Genomic DNA, 22,167 nt, shown 5'->3' on the forward strand with positions numbered 1-22,167 from the left:
ATGTACAACCCTCCCTTTTCATTTTTAATTCTTATGGAATTTAGGGTTTTCTCCCATTGTTTATTTCAACTTTCAATATCCAATTTAATTTATCAGCAAACCTAAAGCTTATTTATAAAGGTAAATATCTTTTTTTTCCCATTCATCAAGAATGGGAATGGGTTGAATCCAATCCGTGGTTGGGTTTCCATCCATGGGAATCCTTCCCATCATTTCTTTTCTCTCTCAGTGCTGGTTTTACCTACCAGCAGACCCACAGTTTGTTTGGAAAGACAAATTGCTTTTGAAAAATAAATCTGTTTGAAAAGACAAATCCCTCATTCCTCTCAGCCCCTCGTGGCTTTGAAGAAGGGTCTGAGAGGAACGAGGCAGAGGCAAAGGGGAGACCCCTCTTAACTATCCATGGCAAAGACAAACCTGTCGTTCTTCGTGAAAAACAAATCCATTTTCCTGTGAAAAACAAATCTGTTTGGGAAAACAAATCTGTCACTGCTTGTGAAAAACAAATCCATTTTCCTGTGAAAAACAAATCTTTTTGGAAAGACAAGTCCCCCATTCCTCTCAGCCCCTCGTGGCTTTGAGGCAAAGAGCAAATCCCTCCCAAATACCCAGAGCAGGGGGATCAAGGCAGAAGGCAGCTCATGGTTACCTTTTTTTCTCTTTTTTTTTCCTCTTTTCTTTATTTTTTTTCTCGTTTCTCCGGCGTTTCCCTGTGCCTGTCACCCCAGCTATGTCCAAGCTCATCTCCTTTGGGACCACTCAGGACCGGAAAATGTTCCCCTCCAGCTTTGCCCCGGACAGGCTGGGCATCGAGGTGCTGGGCGTGAGGGGCAGCCCCTTGCTGGGGCCGGGCTCCTACCTGGGGCCAGAGGTGAGCTCCTCCCACCTTCTGGGGTTTTTAGACAGGTTACGGGATCACTCCTGCCCCGAAAACCTGCTGGGAGATGCCCCACATCCTCCTGGAGAAAAGGAATTTTCTCCTTTCCCACCCGATCCTTGATGTTCTGGAATAGTCAGAAATTCAGGGAACAAAATAAGGAAATAATTAGAAATAGTCAGAAATTAATGGAATAATTAGGAATAAGTTTAATTGGAATAGTACCATGAAATCCTCCCTGAAAACCTGCTGGAACATGTCCCAGATCCTCCTGGAAAAAGGAATTTTCTCCTTTCCCACCCGATCCTTGATGTTCTGGAATAGCCAGAAAATAAGGGGATAATTAAAGGAACAAAATAAGGAAATAATTAGGAATGGTCAGAAATTAAGGGAGTAATTAGGAATAGGTTTATTAGGAGTAGTACCATGTAGTCCTCCCTGCAAATCCACTGCAAGTTGTCCAAATCCTCCTGGAAAAAGGAATTTTCTCCTTTCCCAGCCAATCCTTGACGTTCAGAATAGTCAGAAATTAAGGGAGTAATTAAGGGAATAAAAATAAGGAAATAATTAGGAATGATTAGAAATTAAGGGAATAATAATAGGAACAGTATCATGCACTCCTGCCCTGCAAAGCCACTGCAGGATGGAAAAAGGAAATTTTCCTGGAAAAAGGAATTACCTCCTTTCCTAACCAATCCTCGAGGTTCTGGAATAGTCAGAAATTAAATGAATTATTAGGAATAACTTGGATAGGAATAGTATCTGCTGCTGATTTAAACCCACTGCAGGATGGAAACAGGAAATTTTCCTGGAAAAATGAATTTTCTCCTTTCCCAACCAATCCTCGAGGCTCTGGAATAGACAGAAATTAAAGGAATAATTAGGAATAACCCTATTAGGGATAACTTTTGCTGCTCAGCTGACTCTGCCCTGCAAAGGATGGGTTTCGAATAATGCCAAATAAATTATTTTGGGTCTCAAATTGCAGAACAACGTCCTGCAATCCTCCTGGAGCACCCGGCCCATGAGCGCCCTGGGCTACGTGATGGGAGCCAGGACAGCCCCGAGATTCCAGCAGAGGGCTCAGGTGAGGGGAAGGTGCCAAAAAGAGGGAAAACCAGGAAAAAAATACAGGGGGAAAGCAGCAAAAATTACAGGGGAAAAGCAGAAAAAATATAGGGGAAAAGCAGGAAAAAATACAGAGGAAAAGCAGCAAAAAAAAAGAGGATAAAAGCGGCCGAAAAGAGGGGAAAAGCAGCCAAAAAAAGCGGGGAAAAGCAGCAAAAATATTCCCCAGCCTGGCTGTGCCATGCCCTGGGTGCTGCCACAGGAATGTGGAATTTTGGATGGGAATGAGGTGGAATTTCGGGAGGAATGAGGTGGAATTTTGGGAGGGAATGAGGTGGAATTTTAGGTGGGAATGAGATGGAATTTTGGGAGGGAATGAGGTGGAATTTCGGGAGGGAATGAGGCTGAATTTTGGGTGGCAATGTGGTGGAATTTTGGGAGGGAATTTCGGTGGAATTTTGGGCAAGAATGAGGTGCAATTTTGGGCAAGAATGTGGTGGAATTTTAGGTGGGAATGAGGTGGAATTTTGGGAGGGAATTTCGGTGGAATTCCGGGAGGGAATGTGGTGGAATTTCAGGATGGAATGGGATTGAATTTTGGGTGGGAATGAGGTGGAATTTTGGATGGGAATGAGATTGAATTTTGGGAGGAAATGAGGTGGAATTTTAGATGGGAATGAGGTGGAATTTTAGGTGGCAATGTGCAATTTTGGGTGGCAATGTGATGCAATTTTGGGTGGGAATGAGGTTGAATTTTGGAGGTGAATTCTCCCTGAACTCCCCTGGTTTTTGGCCTCTTTTCCCCTGGTTTTTGGCCGATTTTCCCCGTTTTTGGCCGCTTTCCCAGACCGTGACCCCCGGCCCCGCCGCCTACGGGCCCTTCCCGGCTGAGCCCCGCCCGGCCCGGCCCGGCCCGGCCCCGGTCCCGTTCAGCTCCAGCAGCCCCCGGTTCCCCACCCGCCTGCAGGACCGGGACCGCTACCCCGGGTAAGGAAAACCCTTTGTAAAATATAAAATAAAATAAAATAAAATAAAATAAAATAAAATAAAATAAAATAAAATAAAAATAAAATAAAATAAAATAAAATAAAATAAAATAAAATAAAATAAAATAAAATAAAATAAAATAACATTGGTTAACATTGGAATATTTAGGTTAATATTGGAAATTTTTTTTGTTAACACTGGGACATTTTTGATAATACCGGGACATTTTGATTAACACTGGAATATTCTGGTTAATATTGAAATATTTAGGTTCATATTGGGACATTTTGGATAACATTGGGACATTTTGGATTACATTGGGATATTTTATTTAATATTTTGGTTAACATTGGAACATTGTGATTAACATTAGAATATTTAGGTTAACATTGGAATATTTAGGTTAATATCAGGAATTTTTTTTTGGTAACATTGGGACATTTTTGATAATACCAGGACATTTTGATTAACACCGGAATATTCTGGTTAATATTGGAATATTTAGGTTAATATCGGACATTTTGGATAACACTGGGACATTTTGGATTACACTGGGACATTTTGGATTACATTGGGATATTTTATTTAACATTTTGGTTAACATTGAATTATTGTGATTAACATTAGAATATTTAGCTTAACATTGGAATATTTAGGTTAATATTAGAATTTTTTTTTGTTAACATTGGGACATTTTACACTGGGATATTTTATTTAATATTTAGGTTAATATTGGGACATTTTGGATAACACTGGGACATTTTGGATTACATTGGGATATTTTATTTAATATTTTGGTTAACATTGGAACATTGTGATTAACATTAGAATATTTAGCTTAACATTGGAATATTTAGGTTAATATTGGAACATTTTGGATAACACTGGGATATTTTGATTTACATTGTGATATTTTATTTAACATTTTGGTTAACATTGGAACATTGTGATTAACATTAGAATATTTAGGTTAATATTGGGACATTTTGGATAACAGTGGGATATTTTGGATTACACTGGGATATTTTATTTAACATTTTGGTTAACATTGGAACATTGTGATTAACATTAGAATATTTAGCTTAACACTGGAATATTTTGGATATTAGAATATTTTGGATAACATTAGAATATTTTGCTCAACGCTGGGACACTTTGGGCTGACGCCGGGACATTTTCATTCAACCAAACCAGCCCGAAAATGCAAATAAAATGGATTTAAATCAACAAACAAACAATTGCTGCTCCCCAGGCCTGGCACCTACGACATCCAGGAGCCTCAAACCAAAAAGGTCTCGTGGCCCTCCCGGTTTGGGGCTCCCAACTGGGCAGCGCTGCCCCAGCCGGTGCAGAGGATGATGAAGATGCAGGTGCAGAAGGTGAGGAAGGCTCAGAGACAGGAAATTCCCCTTTTTTCCTCCATATTTTCACTTTTTTTTGTTGCCCTTTCCTGCTCCTGAGACAGGAAATTCCCTTTTTGCACTTCCCATTTTCACCATTTTATTGTTCTTTTCCTCCTTCTGAGACAAGAAATTTCCTTTTCGCTCCATATTTTCACTGTTTTATTCTCCTTTCCTACTCCTGAGACAGGAAATTCCCTTTTTTCTCCATATTTTCACTGGTTTGTTTTCGTTTCCTGCTCCTGAGACAAGAAATTTCCTTTGTACTTCATAATTTTCTCTATTTTATACTCCTTTCCTACCCCAGTACTTCTGAGAGAGGAAATTTCCTTTTAATTTCCCATTTTTACTGTTTTGTTTTCGTTTCCTGCTCCTGAGACAGAAAATTTCCTTTTTATTACCCATCTCCTCCACCTTTTTCTATCCTTCCCTGCCTCAAAGCTTCTGAGACAAAAATTCCCTTTCAATTCCCATTTCCCACAATTTTATTGTTTTTTCCTATATCCTGAGAGAGAAAATTTCCTTTTTTCCTTCACATTTCCACAATTTTTTTTGGTTATTTTGCCCTGCCCAGAGCACAAAACACAAAGTGATTTTTCTCTCAATCAATCCCAGTTTGCAAAACCCCCCAAAAATCCCCTTTTACACAGAATTTTTTTCCAATTTCCACCCCAAAATGAGCAAAGCGGGGCCTCCGCTGCCTCGTGGGGCTAAACTGGTACAAAAATCTCATTTAAATCCCAATTTTGGGTCTCACCCTTTCATTTCCTGGCACATTTTCATGGTTTTTAATGGAAAATTTGGGGTTTTTTTTTAGATGACTGTGGATAAAAATTTCCAGAAAAAGCAGGGCAGGGAGGCGTACCTGAAGCTGCACCACGGCTGAGGAAAAAATATCTTTATTTGGAGACATCACTGCAGCTCCAGGCTGAATAAATCAAATATTTGAAATGGTTTTTAATGTTTTAAATGCTTTTAAATGTTTTTAATTTGCTCTGCTCATCTCAATCCTCTCAGCCCCGTTCCAGCCCCTTGGGAAGAAATTGAAATCCAGAATTTGTTTTGAAATCGTTTGAAGGTGGTTTAAAATATTTTGATGTGTTTGTAAATGTGTTGGAGATATTTTTAAAAAATTATGGTCGTGAGCTGAAAATAATAATACATAAAAATATATATAAATATATAAAATCAATTTTAAAGTAAAATAATAATATGTAAAAATATATCAATATATAAAATCAATTTTAAAGTAAAAATTCAAATTCTAAACTTTCTTTTACTTAGTTTAACATGTCTCTACTTTAAACTATAAATTTATATTCTCACTTTTAGTATTTAAAAGGTTTTTTAAAGCCTCAAATTAAATCTTATATTTAATTTTAAACTTTAGATTCTAACACCACATAATTTTATATACCAAATAATTTTCTATCCCAAATATTTTTATATCCCAAATATTTTAATACACTAATTTTATATCCCAAATAATTGTATATACAAAATAATGTTATAAACCAAATCGTTTTATATCCCAAATAACTTTATATACAAAGTAATTTTATATACAAAGTAATTGTATATACAAAAAAATTTAATATATCAAATATTTTCATATGCCAAATAATTTTATATCCCAAATAATTTTATAAACCCAATAATTTTCCAAGAATTCCCTACATTTCAAATTCTAACACTCAGGGAATTTTTTTATGTTTTTTGCCCAAAATATCACCCTGAAAATACTGAGGGAAAGAGGCCAGGTTGGGACAGGTGGATTTTTGCATTTTGGCTCCTTCGCTGCTGAAATGAAAATATTCTTAATTTAAAAAAAAAAAATAAAAATTGCTTGAAACTGAGAATATTGACACAAAAATAAACGTGGCCTGAAACAGAAAGTTCCTGGTGTTGGGGCAGCTGTTTCCCCTCAAACCTTTAATTTCTGTACTTCCAAACCTGATTGTTAATTTAAATTCAATGAAATCAATAATTTAATTCAAAGTAATTTAATTAACAATTAAATTTTAATTGTTAATGAAATTATTTTCAATTAAATTGATTTAATTTAATTTAAATTAGATAAAATCTCAGATAAAATTCCTTTTATTAGGAACAAAATAAATTATTATTATATTCCTTTATTTAATTTAAATTTATTTAATTTAAATGTATTAGTTTTTATTAAATTGATAAAGGAACATAATAATACAAAATAACTTTACTAAATACCTTTATTAAATAATTCTAAATACCTTTACTACATCATAATTATTATTCCTTTCTGATGAACATAAAAATCACAATTTGCCCATAAAGACATAATTTTTAAAATTATGAACACAATAAATTATTATTATATTATTTTCTTAAATTAATAGTTATTAAATTTAAAACTATTATTTTTTATTAAATTGATAAAGGAACATAATAATACTAAATACCTTAACTAAATAATAATTATTATTCCTTTCTGACGAACACAAAAATCACAATTTGCACGTAAGGACATAAATTTTCTTTTATTATGAACATAAAAACTACAATTTTCATTCCACCTTTTTTTTTTTTTTATTATTTCCCCTACCCAGCAAGGGATTTTTCTCCTTGCAGAAACCAAAAAAAAAGAAAAGTTAAAAAAAAGATAAAATTTGTGGATATTTACAAACATTTACAGGTTTTCTGTACATTTTTCACTCTGTACAAGCAAGGCACCAGCAGAAGTGACAGTGGCACACACAGGGGGGAGTCTGAGATTTAATTTCAGATTTTTTTTTTGGCAGGAAATCATTGAAAAAAAACCTTTTTTTAATTAAATTTTTGTCCTGGGGAAGAGGGGGGGATCCTTTTAACAGCACGGAGGCGAAGTTGGAATTTTTGGAAGATTTTGGACCAAACCTCAGGAGCTTTTTCTGATGGGAACTGAACCCGGATTTTGGGTTAAAGAAAACCCAAATGGTTTTTCCAAAGAAGCCAAAGAAAAACTTTTTTGATTTTCTTTTACCCTAAAATAAAGAGGATTTTTCTTCTTTATTTTCTGTAAGAAAATGCTGAAGGGAAATGAAAGCAAAACCCTCCAGAAGCAGCAAACAATGACAACAGTGGTGTGGAAATAAAGGGAGGAAAGAAAAGGAGGAAATAAAGGGAATAAAGGGAGGAAATAAAGGAAAGAAATAAAGGGAATAAAGGGAGGAAAGAAAGGGAATAAAGGGGGGAAATAAAGGAAAGAAATAAAGGGAATAAAGGGAGGAAATAAAGGGAATAAAGGGGGGAAATAAAGGGGGGAAATAAAGGGAATAAAGGGAATAAAGGGAGGAAAGAAAGGGAGGAAATAAAGGAAATAAAGGGAGGAAATAAAGGGAATAAAGGGAATAAAGGGAGGAAAGAAAGGGAGGAAATAAAGGAAATAAAGGGAGGAAATAAAGGGAATAAAGGGGGGAAATAAAGGGAATAAAGGGGGGAAATAAAGGCTGGGTCCTCCAAATCCAAACCCAATTCCAATCCCCGGGTCCCCAAATCCAACCCCTGTGTCCTCCAAATCCAACTCTGGATCCTCCAAATCCAAATCCAATCCCTGTGTCCTCTAAATCCAAATCCAACCCCTGTGTCCTTCAAATCCAGTCCCTTGGTCCTCCAAATCCAAATCCAAATCCAAATTCGATCCCTTGGTCCTCCAAATCCAACCCCTGTGTCCTCCAAATCCAACTCTGGATCCTCCAAATCCAAATCCAATCCCTGTGTCCTCTAAATCCAAATCCAACCCCTGTGTCCTTCAAATCCAGTCCCTTGGTCCTCCAAATCCAAATCCAAATCCAAATTCGATCCCTTGGTCCTCCAAATCCAACCCCTGGGTTCTCCAAATCCAAATTCAAATCCAAATCCAATTCCTGTGTCCTCTAAATCCAAATCCAACCCCTGGGTTCTCCAAGCCCTGGATCCCTCAGCTCCAGCTCCTGTGTCCTCCAAATCCAACCCTTGGGTGCTCCAAATCCAATCCCTTGGTCCTCCAAATCCAAATCTAGCCCCTGTGTCCTCCAAATCCAAATCCAAATCCAAATCCAAATCCAAATCCAAATCCAAATCCAAATCCAAATCCAAATCCAGCCCCTGCGTTCTCCAAATCCAAATCCAAATTCAAATCCAAATCCAGCCCCTGTGTCCTCCAAATCCAAATCCAGCCCCTGTGTTCTCCAAATCCAAATTCAAATCCAAATCCAACCCCTGTGTCCTCCAAATCCAAATTCAAATCCAAATCCAGCCCCTGCGTTCTCCAAATCCAAATCCAAATCCAAATTCAAATCCAAATCCAGCCCCTGCGTTCTCCAAATCCAAATCCAGCCCCTGTGTTCTCCAAATCCAAATTCAAATCCAAATCCAGCCCCTGCGTTCTCCAAATCCAAATCCAAATCCAGCCCCTGTGTCCTCCAAATCCAAATCCAGCCCCTGTGTTCTCCAAACCCAAATCCAGCCCCTCCAAGCCCGGGCTCTCTCAGCTCCTCAGCAATGAAACCCCCCCAGAGCGGAGCCCAAAGCCCCCCCAGACAATTCCCAGCTGGTTCTCCTGGGCCAGTGAGCAGAGGGAGAGCAGGGTGGGAGCGGGGCCCAGAGACCCCTCCTCAGCCGGGCAGCCTCTCCTGAGCCCCGGGGGAGCCCCCCAGGGGAATTTGGGGAACGTCCCCCCCCTCACTTCTTCCTGCGGATTTTGGGTTTCTTGACGGGCCTCAGGTAGGGGTTGTCGATGACGTTCTCCTCGCCGTTCCTGCTGCCTGCCAGGGAGCTGCTCTGCTGCAGCACGGAGCTGTTCTCCTTCTCGGGCCCTGCGTCGTCCTGGCACGGAAAAAAAACAGCAAAAAAACCAAAACAAATCACAAAGTCAGGCTTGGAAATCCTCCTGCTCACAGAATCCGTGGTTGCTCCAAGTCGCCGGAGCGTCCTGGGGTAGGGGAAGGTGTCCCTGCCCGTGGGACAGGATTTTTATGGTCCCAGACTGTTCCAGGATTCCAGGCTCTAAGCCCAGAGGCTGTGGGCAGGAGGGACAATCAACAACCAAGCCCGCAAGGAGCTGCACCAGAGGCCAGGACTCATGGCTTGTGAGACAGGAAAATCCCCTGGGAAAATGAAAATTTGGGATGCCCCGAAAGCTCCAGCTGGACTCTGCAGGGAGCTGGGGAACCAGGACAGTGCTCAGCTCCATTCCCCATTTCCCAAGGAACAGAGCCAGAATTCCAAGCTGGAGAACCAGGACAATGTTTAGATCCATTTCCCAGGAGACAGAGCCAGGTTTCCCAAGCTGGAGAACCCTGAAAATGTTCAGTTCCATTTCCCATTTCCTAAGGAGGCAGAGCCAGGTTTCCCAAACTGGGGAACACTGACACTGCTCAGTTCCATTTCCCATTTCCCATTTCCCATTCCCAGGAGCCAGAGCCAGAATTCCAAGTTCAAGAACCCTGACACTGCCCAGTTCCATTATTCCCCATTTCCAGGAGACAGAGCCAGGTTTTCCAAACTGAGGAACACTGACACCGCTCAGTTCCATTTCCCATTTCTCATTTCCCAATTCCCATTTTCCAGGAAACAGGGACAGGTTTCCAAGCTGCAGAACCCTGACACTGCTCAGTTCCATTTCCCATTTCCCATTCCCAGGAGGCAGAGCAAGAATTCCAAGTTCAAGAACCCTGACACTGCCCAGTTCCATCATTTCTCATTTACCAAGAGACAAAGCCAGAATTCCAAGCTGAGGAACCCTGACACCATTCCCCAGGAGGCAGAGCCAGGTTTTCCAATCTGGGGAACCCTGACACTGCTCAGTTCCATTTCCCATTTATTTCCCATTCCCAGGAGGCAGAGCCAGGTTTCCAATCTGCAGAACCCTGACACCGCTCAGTTCCATTTCCCATTTCCCATTTCCCATTTCCCATTTCCCATTCCCCAGGAGGCAGAGCCAGGTTTCCAAGTTGCAGAACCCTGACACTGCTCAGTTCCATTTCCCATTTTCCATTTCCCATTTCCCAGGAGGCAGAGCCAGGTTCCCAAACTGGGGAACCCTGACACTGCTCAGTTCCATTTCCCATTTCCCATTTCCCATTTCCCATTCCCCAGGAGGCAGAGCCAGGTTTCCAAGCTGCAGAACCCTGACACTGCTCAGTTCCATTTCCCATTTCCCATTTCCCAGGAGGCAGAGCCAGGTTTCCAAGCTGCAGAACCCTGACACTGCTCAGTTCCATTTCCCATTTATTTCCCATTATTTCCCACTCCCAGGAGGCAGAGCCAGGTTTCCAAGGTGCAGGAACGGCCCCAGGAGCCCCCCAGGGTGGCCCCACCGTGCTCATGTGCAGCGGGAGGTTCTCGGTGTCTGCCTGCTCGTCCTGCTCCGAGGAATCCGTCTCCTCCATCTGCTGCATCTCCAGCTCCGAGGGCAGCAGCGCCGTCAGGTAGGGCACGGTGAAGGGCCTGGCAGCAATCACTGGTAGCAGGGAAAACGGGAGACACAGTCAGCGAGCTGGGAGAAATTCCTGCCCTCAGAAACGAGGGGCGAAGTTATGGAGATCAAACATTTCGCTGGTTCTGGGTTTGGACGCATTTTGTTTTCCTTTTCCTTTTGTTTTGGATACTTTTCCTTACACTTCCTAAGGGTCAGGAAGGAAATCCTGATCCCTGAAAGATGGCAGTCTCTAGTTCCCAATTTTCTGATCCCCAGAAGATGGCAGCCTCTACTGCTTCCCAATTTTCTGATCCCTGAAAGATGGCACTCTCTACTTCCAAATTTTCTGATCCTTAAAAGACGGCAGTCTCTATTATTGCCCAATTTTCTGATCCCTAAAAGATGACAGTCTTTACTACTTCTCAATTTTCTGATCCCTGAAAGATGGCACTCTCTATTCCCAATTTTCTGATCCCTAAAAGGTGCAATCTCTATTATTTCCCAATTTTATGATCCCTAAAAGATGGCAGCCCCTACTGCTTCCAAAATTTCTGATCTCTAAAAGATGGCACTCTCTACTTTGGATTTGGGACGAGATTTGGATTTGGGATGAGATTTGGATTTGGGATGAGATTTCGATTTAGGCCTTCTCCACCAGGAAAAGAAAGGGAACCTCGAGGAACTGCTTTCTTCTTTTCCTCCACACTTTAGCCCCCAGCCCCTCCTTTCCCAACCTCCCATTGTGGCCATCCTTAAATCCTTCCCCCAAACCCTCTGATTTTAAGGATTCCCACACTCAGCAAGGCCAGCACCACCACGGGATGATTCCCAAACCCTGCAGGGAGGTGAAACCCTGGGGTGACTGACGTGGGAAGGTGCTGACATCGTCCTTGAAGAGGCTCTGGGTCTCGCCAGTCTTGGCCATGAAGCGGGTGAGGGCCCTCTCCACGTCCCGGCGCTGCGACGCCGCCTTCTCGCGCAGCACCTGGTAATCGCACACCGGCTCGCGGTACGTCTGCACGAGGGAGAAGGGCAGGGTTACACCTCCGAACCTCGCAGGGATGGAGCAGCTCCTCCACCTCCAAACCTCACAGGGATGGAGCAGCTCCTCCTCCAAACCTCACAGGGATGGAGCAGCTCCACCTCCAAACCTCACAGGGATGGAGCAGCTCCACCACTCCCAAACCTCACAGGGATGGAGCAGCTCCTCCACCTCCAAACCTCACAGGGATGGAGCAGCTCCACCTCCAAACCTCACAGGGATGGAGCAGCTCCTCCTCCAAACTGCACAGGGATGGAGCAGCTCCTCCACCTCCAAACCTCACAGGGATGGAGCAGCTCCTCCTCCAAATATCACAGGGATGGAGCAGCTCCACCTCCAAACCTCACAGGGATGGAGCAGCTCCACCTCCAAACCTCATAGGGATGGAGCAGCTCCACCTCCAAACCTCACAGGGATGGAGCAGCTCCACCTCCAAACCTCACAGGGATGGAGGAGCTCCACATCCAAATATCACAGGGATGGAGCAGCTCCTCCACCTCCAAACCGCACAGGGATGGAGCAGCTCCACTCCCAAACCACACTGGGATGGAGCAGCTCCACATCCAAACTTCACAGGGATGGAGCAGCTCCTCCACCTTCAAACCTCACAGGGATAGAGCAGCTCCACCTCCAAACCTCACAGGGATGGAGCAGCTCCTCCTCCAAACCTCACAGGGATGGAGCAGCTCCTTCACTCCCAAACCTCACAGGGATGGAGGAGTTATGGAGCAGCTCCACCTCCAAATAAACATCCCAGGGATGGAGCAGCTCCACCTCCAAACAAACATCCCAGGGATGGAGCATCTCCACTCCCAAACATCGCAGGGATGGAGCAGCTGCAGGCTCTGCTCTTCACCATCTCCAGTGTTTTGGACAGTTAAGAGTCCAGCAGGCAAAAATCCAGGGATCCTGCCCTGGGAATGGTCTGGGAGCAGGCAATGGGAAGGATCCCATCCCAAGGAATGCCCACAACCCACAAACAAGGAATATTCAAAGCCAGGAAAAACAATACTTTGGATAAATAGCACCAGCACTGAAGTAAAAAAAACCCAACATTTCTGGGGTTCTGGACATCAAACAGATCCCAGCCAGCACAAAAATGAGAAATCCAGGGGTTCTGGCTGATTTCTGGATGGCAAGGGATGCCCACAACCCACAAGGAAGGAACGTATCAGGTCAGCAGGAATATTTTGGATAAAACGGCAGCAGCACTGCAGCAAAACCTCCCCAACTCCTGGAATTCAGAGAGAGCCCAAACAGCACAAAAAAAAATGTTTTTCACTCACTGGTGTCTTGATGTAGGTGTGAGGATCTGGGAACTCTGGGAAATGGCCAGGAATGTGGGGTGGGTGAGGTTTGTTCTGCCCGGCTGTCAGGGCCTTGGGGGTCACGGGCTGGTTTGTCACTGGAGCTGCAGGGGGGAAAAAACAGCACGGGAATCAGGGAGCACAAAAAGGGAAAACAAAAAAGGAATCGGGGAAAACACCACAGGAATGAGGGAAAAGAACACAGGAATCAAGGAACACAAAAAAGGAAAACAACAAAGGAATCGGGGAAAACACAGAAATAAGGGGAAAAAAAACCCCACAGGAATTAGGGAAAGCAGCAGAAGAATCAGGGAAAAAAACCCCACAGCAATTAGGGAAAACACAGGGATCAAGGAAAACAGCACAGGAATCAGGGAAAACAACAAAGGAATCAGGGGAACCAAACACAGGAATGAAGGAAAACACAGGAATGAGGGAAAACACCGCAGGAATCAGGGAAAAGAACACAGGAATCAAGGAACACAAAAAAAAAAAAAACAACAAAGGAATCAGGGGAAACAGACACAGGAATCAGGGGAAAGAACAAAGGATTCAGGGGAAACCACAGGAATCGGGGAAACAAACACAGGAATCAGGGAAAAAACACCACAGGAATGAGGGAAAAGAACACAGGAATCAAGGAACACAAAAAAGGAAAACAACAAAGGAATCAGGGAAACAAACACAGGAATCAGGGAAACAAACACAGGAATCAGGGAAAAAACCCACAGGAATGAGGGAAAAGAACAGGAATCAAGGAACACAAAAAAGGAAAACAATAAAGGAATCAGGGAAAACACAGAAATGAGGGAAAACAAACACAGGAATTCTCCTTCCCAGGGTCCCCCCAAAGCTCTGACCCCATCCCTGACCCGGGGATTGGATCCCGAAGGGAAAAGGATCCCTTGATCCTTCAGGCCAATCCCCTCCCGAGCGAGCCAGGCCCCTTCACCCAGCACAGGAGCCCCAGATCCTGGGCTTGTCCCACAGAAAGCTCCTCGGGAAGGCAGTGAGAGGAATGCCAGGAATCCCAGGCTGGAATTGCCAGCCCAGGGAGGGCCCCCCATGCACGTACGGGCAGTGATCACCATCCTCTGGGAACGCTTGGCGTAGGCTGGAAGGGTTTCCACGTTGAAGCCTGGAGCACAAAAGGGGAAAAGAGGAATTGGTCCTGTCCGAATCCAGGATTTTTCCCAAATTGAACAAGAAAGGGATGGGCCAGGGGAGCGGATCATGGGGAGGATCATGGAAAAGCATCAGCTGTGTGTGGCCACAGCACAGGGCACCTGTCAGGGACATATTTTATGAAAATTCCTTTTCTTTAGGATTTTTCTTCCTGAGAAGCTGAGAGGCCTCAGGAACAAAATGCAAACAATGGTTATCTGCTGCTGTGGGATGCAACAGGTGCATCTGGGATTGGATCATGTGGTTGTTTCTAATTAATGGCCAAACACAGTCAGCGGGCTCAGACTCCCTGAGAGTCACAAGATTTCTCTTTCTTTTTCCTTTTCCTTTTCCTTTTCCTTTTCCTTTTCCTTTTCCTTTTCCTTTTCCTTTTCCTTTTCCTGCCTTCTGATGAAATCCTTTCTTCTATTCTTTTAGTATGGTTCTAATATAATATAAATCATCTGTGGTGGTGTTCACAGGAGTTCCAGGACAAGGGAAGAGATGAGAATCTGACTCCATGTTCCACAAGGCTAATTTATTATTTTATGATATATATTATATTATATTATATTATATTATATTATATTATATTATATTATATTATATTATATTATATTATATTATATTATATTATATTATATTATATTATATTTATTACATTACATTACATTACATTACATTATATTATATTATATTATATTACATTATATTATATATATTAAAACTATACTAAAAGAATAGAAGAAAGCATTTAATCAGAAGGCTTGAAAAGGAATAGGAAGAATAATGGAATAAATAACAAAATCTTGTGACTGACCGGAGACTCTGAGCCAGCTGACTGCGACTGGCCATTAATTAGAAACGACCACATGAAATTAATCAAAGATCCACCTGTTGCATTCCACAGCAGCAGATAATTATTATTATTTACATTCTGTTCCTGAGGGTTCTCAGAAAAAATCCTAAGGAAAGGATTTTTCATAAAATGTGTCTGTTATCGTAAAATAATAAAATAATTATTTTATTATCATAAAATATTAAATGTAAATATAATTAAAAATAATAATTTTATTTTCATAAAATAATAAAAAATCCTTCTGACTATGGGGGCGGGAGGAGGGAGCTGCTCACCCATCTCCACCAGGGTCACCACGATGTCCGAGAGCGTGGGCTGGGTCCTGGCCGTGTGCTCGCAGTAGGACTTGGCGCTCCTCCCGATCTCCGAGATGTCTGCAGGGCAAAAACACCGGGGCTCAATTCTACAGCTGGGGCAGCTCCAGGGGTGGGGAACTGGGGGCTGATTCCAGGGATTGGTGCCTTGGATTGGGGCTGATTCCAGGAATTTGTGTCTTTGGATTTGGGGCTGATTCCAGGGATTGGTGCCTTTGGATTTGGGGCTGATTTTTGGGATTGGTGCCTTTGGATTTGGGGCTGATTCCAGGAATTTGTGTCTTTGGATTTGGGGCTGATTCCAGGGATTGGTGCCTTTGGATTGGGGCTGATTTTTGGGATTGGTGCCTTTGGACTTGGGGATGATTTTTGGGATTGGTGCCTTTGGATTTGGGGCTGATTCCAGGAATTTGTGCCTTTGGATTTGGGGCTGATTCCAGGGATTGGTGCCTTTGGATTTGGGGCTGATTCCAGGGATTGGTGCCTTTGGATTTGGGGCTGATTTGTGGGATTGGTGCCTTTGGATTGGGGCTGATTCCAGGGATTGGTGCCTTTGGATTTGGGGCTGATTCCAGGAATTTGTGCCTTTGGATTTGGGGCTGATTTTTGGGATTGGTGCCTTTGGATTTGGGGCTGATTCCAGGAATTTGTGCCTTTGGATTTGGGGCTGATTCCAGGGATTGGTGCCTTTGGATTTGGGGCTGACTTTTGGGATCGGTGCCTTTGGATTTGGGGCTGATTCCAGGGATTGGTGCCTTTGGACTTGGGGATGATTTTTGGGATTGGTGCCTTTGGATTTGGGGCTGATTTTTGAGAATGGTGCCTTTGGATTTGGGGCTGATTCCAGGGATTTGTGCCTTTGGATTTGGGGCTGATTTTTGGGATCGGTGCCTTGCATTGAGGGCTGATATTTGGGATTTGTGCCTTGGACTTGGGGCTGATGTTTGGGATTGGTGCCTTGGATTTATTTGGGATTTGTGCCTTGAACTGGGGGCTGATTTTTAGTATTTGTGCCTTTGGATTTGGGCTGATTGCAGGGACTGGGGGCTGATTTTTGGTATTTGTGCCTTGGATTGGGGGCTGATTTTTAGGATCGGTCCCCCGGGTTTGGGGCTGATTTTTGGGATGCATCCGCAGTGCCAGCCAGAGCAGGGCTGCACTCCATGCCCCACCAGCTCTCTCCCCACCCTGTCCCTGTGTGAAAAGCAGGACCCAGCCCCTCCGTGGGGCACTCACAGCTCTGGATCATCTCGGTGAGCGTCTCCACCGCCGCCTTCTCGGCGCTCTCGAAGCCGGCCTCGGTCAGCAGCGAGCTCACCACCACCTGCAGCGTGCGGCGCCGCGCCAGCTGGTAATTGTCTGCGGGGGTGCCAGCCTGCTTGCTGCCCCTCTGACAGGGCAAAAACAGAGTTACCCATGGCATGGGATCCATGGGGATTGTCTGCGGGGGTGCCGGCCTGCTTGCTGCCCCTCTGACAGGGCAAAAACAGAGTTATCCGTGGCATGGGATCCATGGGGATTGTCTGCAGGGGTGCCAGCCTGCTTGCTGCCCCTCTGACAGGGAAACCACAGTGAGAGATCCATGGGATCCATGGCATGGGATCCATGGGATCCATGGGCATTGTCTGCAGGGGTGCCGGCCTGCTTGCTGCCCCTCTGACAGGGAAAAAACAGAGTTATCCGTGGCATGGGATCCATGGGGATTGTCTGCGGGGGTGCCAGCCTGCTTGCTGCCCCTCTGGGACCAGGGAAATGGGAAAAGTTATCCATGGAATCCATGGGATGGGATGGGATCCATTGGATAGGATGGAATCCATTGGATGGGACGGAATCCATGGAGTGGGACGGGATTGAATGGGATCCATTGAATAGGATCCATGGGATGGGATGAGATGGGATGGGATGGGATGCATGGAATAGGATGGAACCCATGGGATGGGATGGGATCCATTGGATGGGATGGGATGGGATATATGGGATGGGATGAGATGCAATGAAATGGGATGGGATCCATGGGATAGGATGGGATTGAATGGGATCCACTGAATGGGATCCATGGGATGAGATGGGGCAGGGAGCAGGGAATGGAAGGGCTTGGGAGCAGAGACTTGGGAACAGGGGAGGGTCACAGAGCAGGTGGAAGGACCATGGATCAGGGACTGGAGCAAGGATTGGAAAAAGGTTAGGAGCAGGCAATGGGAAGGGTGACATTGCAGGAACACAGGTACACAAACATACACATTGTGTGTCCTATACACTCCCATGGGCACATGTATATATTCCTATGCACTCTCATGGGCACGTGCGGATATGTTACATATATATATATAAATATTTATATATGTATATATATTTACACACGTGTCCTTATGGAACCTCCCAGACACTTTTTGGGACGCGGCCCTTTAAGGAAACCCCCACAAGCCCCGCCCTGTGCCCCGCCAGCCAATTGAAGCGCGCCATCCTCAGCCAATCAAACCCCGCCTCCCTCTGGCCTTCCAGCCAATCAGCGCCTCCCTCCCTCCACCCGCCGCCTCCACGCTCCGCGGCCTGGCCGCGGCCGCCTCCGCGCCCCGGAGGGATCGGACGCTGCCGCCCCGCCCGGCCCCGCCGGGGAGCCGCCGGGAACCCGCCCTCACAGCCCCGCGCCCCGGGAATCAGGCGCCGTTACCGTGCCGGAGCCCCCGGACGCTGTGTCAGCCATCTTGGAGCCATATGGAGCTGTGCGCATGCGCCAGGTGCGGGCGCGGCTGTGGGCGGGAGCGCGGGGCATTGTGGGAGTTGTAGTGCAGGCGGAGCGACGCGCGGGGCGTTGTGGGAGCTGTAGTGCGGAGGAGAAGCAACATCTGGATGCGCCCGCCCTCCCTTCCCCCGCACATCTGGAGATCCCAATGGGTGGAACGAGATGGGATTGATGGTCCCGCCCATCCCAAACCGCACAGGACACGGGGAGCGCGAGGATTTTGTTGAGTCGGCAAAGTCTCCATTGAAATCTGATTTATCACATCCCAATTCATGATATTCTGATTTATAACATCCCGATTTATGGCATCCCAATTTATTATATCCTGATTTATGATACCCCAATTTATTTATTTATATATATGTGTGTGTATATATATAATATTATTTATTATTATTTATTTATGACAATCCCAGATTTTGATTGTGATTTATTGTGATATATCTCACGTTTTGGTCATGATTTATTGTGATTTATGCCACATTTTGATCCTGATTTAGTCCACATTTTGGTTGTGATTTATCGTGATTTATCCCCTATTTTGATAGTGATTTATCCCACATTTTGATTGTGATTTATTTGTGCTTTCTCCCACATTTTTATCGTGAATTATTGTGATTTATCCCACATTTTAATCGTGATTCCTCCCACATTTTGATCACGATTTATCGCGATTTCTCCCCCATTTTGCACGGAGCCCCGCTGCCAGCAGAGGGCACGTTGGCACCAAGAAATTCTGATTATTTCTTCACTCACAAACCAAATCAGCAGCGCTGAGTGAATCCATGGCCATTTTCCCATCCCTCAGCTGTGAAAATCCCCCCCCAAAAAATCCCCAAGGATGGCAGCCCCAAAAGGAGGGGACAAACCCCAATAAAGTCCCCAAGGATGGCAGCTCCAAATGGGGACACATCCCAATAAAGTCCCCATGGATGGCAGCCCCAAAAATGGGGACAATCCCCGATAAAGTCCCCAAAGATGGCAGCTCCAAAGGAGGGGACAATCCCAGTAAAGTCCCCAAAGATGGCAGCTCCAAAAATGGAGGACAGTCCCAATAAAGTCACCATGGTTGGCAGCCCCAAAAATGGGGACAATCCTTGATAAAGTCCCCAAGAATGGCAGCCCCAAAAATGGGGGACAGTGCCAATAAAGTCCCCAAGAATGGCAGCCCTAAATGGGGACACAAAGGGACAATCCCAATAAAGTCCCCAAGGATGGCAGCCCGAGAGGAGGGGACAGTCCCAAGAATGGCAGCCCTAAATGGGGACAATCGTTGTTAAAGTCCCCAACGATGGCAGCCCCAAAAATAGGGGACAGTCTCAATAAAGTCCCCAAGGATGGCAGCAGCCCCAAAGGGGGACACTGCATGGAGATGGCAGCCCCAAAAATGGGGACAATCCCTGATAAAGTCCCCAAAGATGGCAGCTCCAAAGGAGGGGACAATCCCAATAAAGTCCCCAAAGATGGCAACTCCAAATAAAAGGGACAGTCCCAATAAAGTCACCATGGTTGGCAGCCCCAAAAATGGGGACAATCCCAATAAAGTCCCCAAAGATGGCAGCTCCAAATAAAGGGGACAGTCCCAATAAAGTCCCCAGGGATGGCAGCCCCAAAAGGAAGGGACATGAAGGGACAATCCCAATAAAGTCCCCAGGGATGGCAGCAGCACCAAAAGGAGACATAACCCCTGATAAAGTCCCCAAGGATGGCAGCCCCAAAAATGGGGGACAGTCCCAATAAAGCCCTCAGGGATGGCAGCAGCCCCATAGGGGGACAATCCCTGATAAAGTCCCCCAGAATGGCAGCCCTAAATGGGGACAATCCCTGATAAAGTCCCGGGGATGGCAGCCCCAAAGGAGGGGACACGAAGGGACAATCCTTGATAAAGTCCCCATGGTTGGCAGCAGCCCCAAAAGGGGACAATGCCAGATAAAGTCCCCAAGAATGGCAGCCCCAAAGGAGGTGACACGAGGGGACAATCCCTGATAAAGTCCCCAGGGATGGCAGCCCCAAGGGAGGTGACACGAGGGGACAATCCCTGATAAAGTCCCCAGGGATGGCAGCCCCACAGGCACAGCTGGAGCTGCAGCAGCAGCTGGGAGGCCACGATAGCTCCTGAGCTGTCACCTCCCTATCCATGGGGACAGTGGCCCTGTCACCTCCCTGTCCATGGGGACAGTGGCTGTGTCACCTCTCTGTTCATGGGGACATGGCCCTGTCACCTCTCTGTCCATGGGGACAGTGGCTGTGTCCCTCTCTGTCCATGGGGACAGTGGCTGTGTCACCTCCCTGTCCATGGGGACAGTGGCCCTGTCCCTCCCTGTCCATGGGGACAGTGGCTGTGTCCCTCCCTGTCCATGGGAACAGTGGCCCTGTCACCTCTCTGTCCATGGGGACAGTGGCTGTGTCCCTCTCTGTCCATGGGGACATGGCCCTGTCCCTCCCTGTCCATGGGGACGGTGGCCATGTCACCTCTCTGTCCATGGGGACAGTGGCTGTGTCACCTCCCTGTCCATGGGGACAGTGGCCCTGTCCCTCCCTGTCCATGGGGACAGTGGCTGTGTCACCTCCCTGTCCATGGGGACATGGCCCTGTCACCTCCCAGCTCCTCCTCTCTCAGCTGGAGCTGTCCCCAAATTCCTTCCGGAAGGTTCTGCCCTTGTTCCTCCCGTGGGGGATTTTTAGGGACCCTTTTCTGGCAATTTTTGAAGAATTTTGTGACCGAAATCTCGATTCTGGGTCACATCCCTCAGGGGCAAAACTCCCCTCAGGATTTTTCTCTCCGGGGTTGGGTGTGAGGAATCCCAGCAGGTTTTGGCACCCCGAAATGATCTGAGCGAGTTTTCCACACTCCGGGTGGGCAGGAAGGGAGAGAGGGTTTATATCCCAAATTTCCAAATTTTTGGGGTTTTTTTATGGGGATGTTGGGGGTTGTTTTATTTTGTTTTGTTTTTTTTGTTTGTTTTTTTTTGTTGTTTTTTTGTTTTTTTGTTTTGGGGGGATTTTTTAATTCAGCCTTTTTTGTTGTAGTTGTTGGTTTTGTTTTTTGTTGATTTTGTTTGGATTTTTTGTTTTGTTTTGTTTTTTCCTTTTTTTTTTTTTTTTTTTTGAGGATTTTAAATTTGAGGATGAGCAGAGGAGGGGATTTTAACAGGAAAAGTCTCAAGAATTCGGAACTTTTCCCTGATTTCAGCAGGAATGATGGAGATGGGATTTTCCTCATCCTCGCCTGCAGAGCCGGGGCTGTTTTGGGGGGGAAATATTAAAATATGGATGAGATTCAAATATTCAAACATTGATGAAATCCAGATATTCAGACATTGATAAAATCCAAATATTCAAACGCTGATAAATTCAAATATTTGAACGCTGATAAATCCAAATATTCAGATGTTGATGAAATTCAAATATTCAAACGCTGATAAATTCAAATATTCAAACGTTGATAAATTCAAATATTCAAACACTGATAAATTCAAATATTCAGATGTTGATGAAATCCAAATATTCAAACGCTGATAAATTCAAATATTCAAACATTGATGAAATCCAAATATTCAAATGCTGATAAATTCAAATATTCTGATGTTGATGAAATCCAAATATTCAGACATTGATAAAATCCAAATATTCAAACGCTGATAAATTCAAATATTCAAACATTGATAAAATCCAAATATTCAAATGCTGATAAATCCAAATATTCAGACGTTGATAAATTCAAATATTCAGACGTTGATGCAATGGTTTCCCAGGGGCCCTGCCAGGCTCGGGGGCACCCCGGGGGGGTGGCAGGCCACGCTTCACGTGCACACAACTGTCACCTGCTGTCACCTGCTATCACTTGGGGCCCCTCTGCTGTGACAGAGGAGCCGCCACAGCTGGGGCGGCCGTTGGGGCTGGGGGGGTTCAGGGACAGACAGACAGACAGACAGACAGAGGACAGGGACAGACAGGGGACAGGGACAGACAGGGGATAGGAACAGGCAGA

At 45.0% G+C, this 22,167-nt stretch overlaps 2 protein-coding genes across 4 annotated transcripts; one reads left to right on the forward strand and one right to left on the reverse strand.

Moving 5' to 3' along the window:
* Nucleotides 1-730: 730 nt before the first annotated feature.
* Nucleotides 731-5,218, forward strand: CIMAP3 (ciliary microtubule associated protein 3). The gene is made up of 5 exons (XM_058040027.1): nucleotides 731-871; nucleotides 1,866-1,964; nucleotides 2,871-2,932; nucleotides 4,185-4,311; nucleotides 5,150-5,218. Exons 1-5 carry the CDS (start codon nucleotides 731-733, stop codon nucleotides 5,216-5,218), a joined length of 498 nt encoding a protein of 165 aa, XP_057896010.1.
* Nucleotides 5,219-6,911: 1,693 nt separating this feature from the next.
* Nucleotides 6,912-18,164, reverse strand: TAF8 (TATA-box binding protein associated factor 8). Of its 3 annotated transcripts, none has more exons than XR_009115522.1 (9): nucleotides 18,105-18,164; nucleotides 16,670-16,823; nucleotides 15,395-15,493; nucleotides 14,172-14,234; nucleotides 13,076-13,200; nucleotides 11,615-11,762; nucleotides 10,647-10,789; nucleotides 8,088-9,153; nucleotides 6,912-8,033 (listed from the first exon to the last, which is right to left on the reverse strand). XR_009115522.1 is itself a non-coding variant. In XM_058039716.1 (8 exons), exons 1-8 carry the CDS (start codon nucleotides 18,162-18,164, stop codon nucleotides 9,010-9,012), a joined length of 936 nt encoding a protein of 311 aa, XP_057895699.1. In that variant the 3' UTR covers nucleotides 6,912-9,009. The 3 variants fall into 3 exon arrangements, 1 of the variants encoding a protein (XP_057895699.1); XR_009115523.1 differs by having other exon boundaries at nucleotides 6,912-7,872; nucleotides 7,927-9,153; XM_058039716.1 differs by having other exon boundaries at nucleotides 6,912-9,153.
* Between the last annotated feature and the right edge of the window lie 4,003 nt (nucleotides 18,165-22,167).

The sequence above is a fragment of the Melospiza georgiana genome, chromosome 23 (genome assembly GCF_028018845.1).
Source record: "Melospiza georgiana isolate bMelGeo1 chromosome 23, bMelGeo1.pri, whole genome shotgun sequence".
In the NCBI taxonomy this organism is placed as follows: Eukaryota; Metazoa; Chordata; class Aves; order Passeriformes; family Passerellidae; genus Melospiza; species Melospiza georgiana.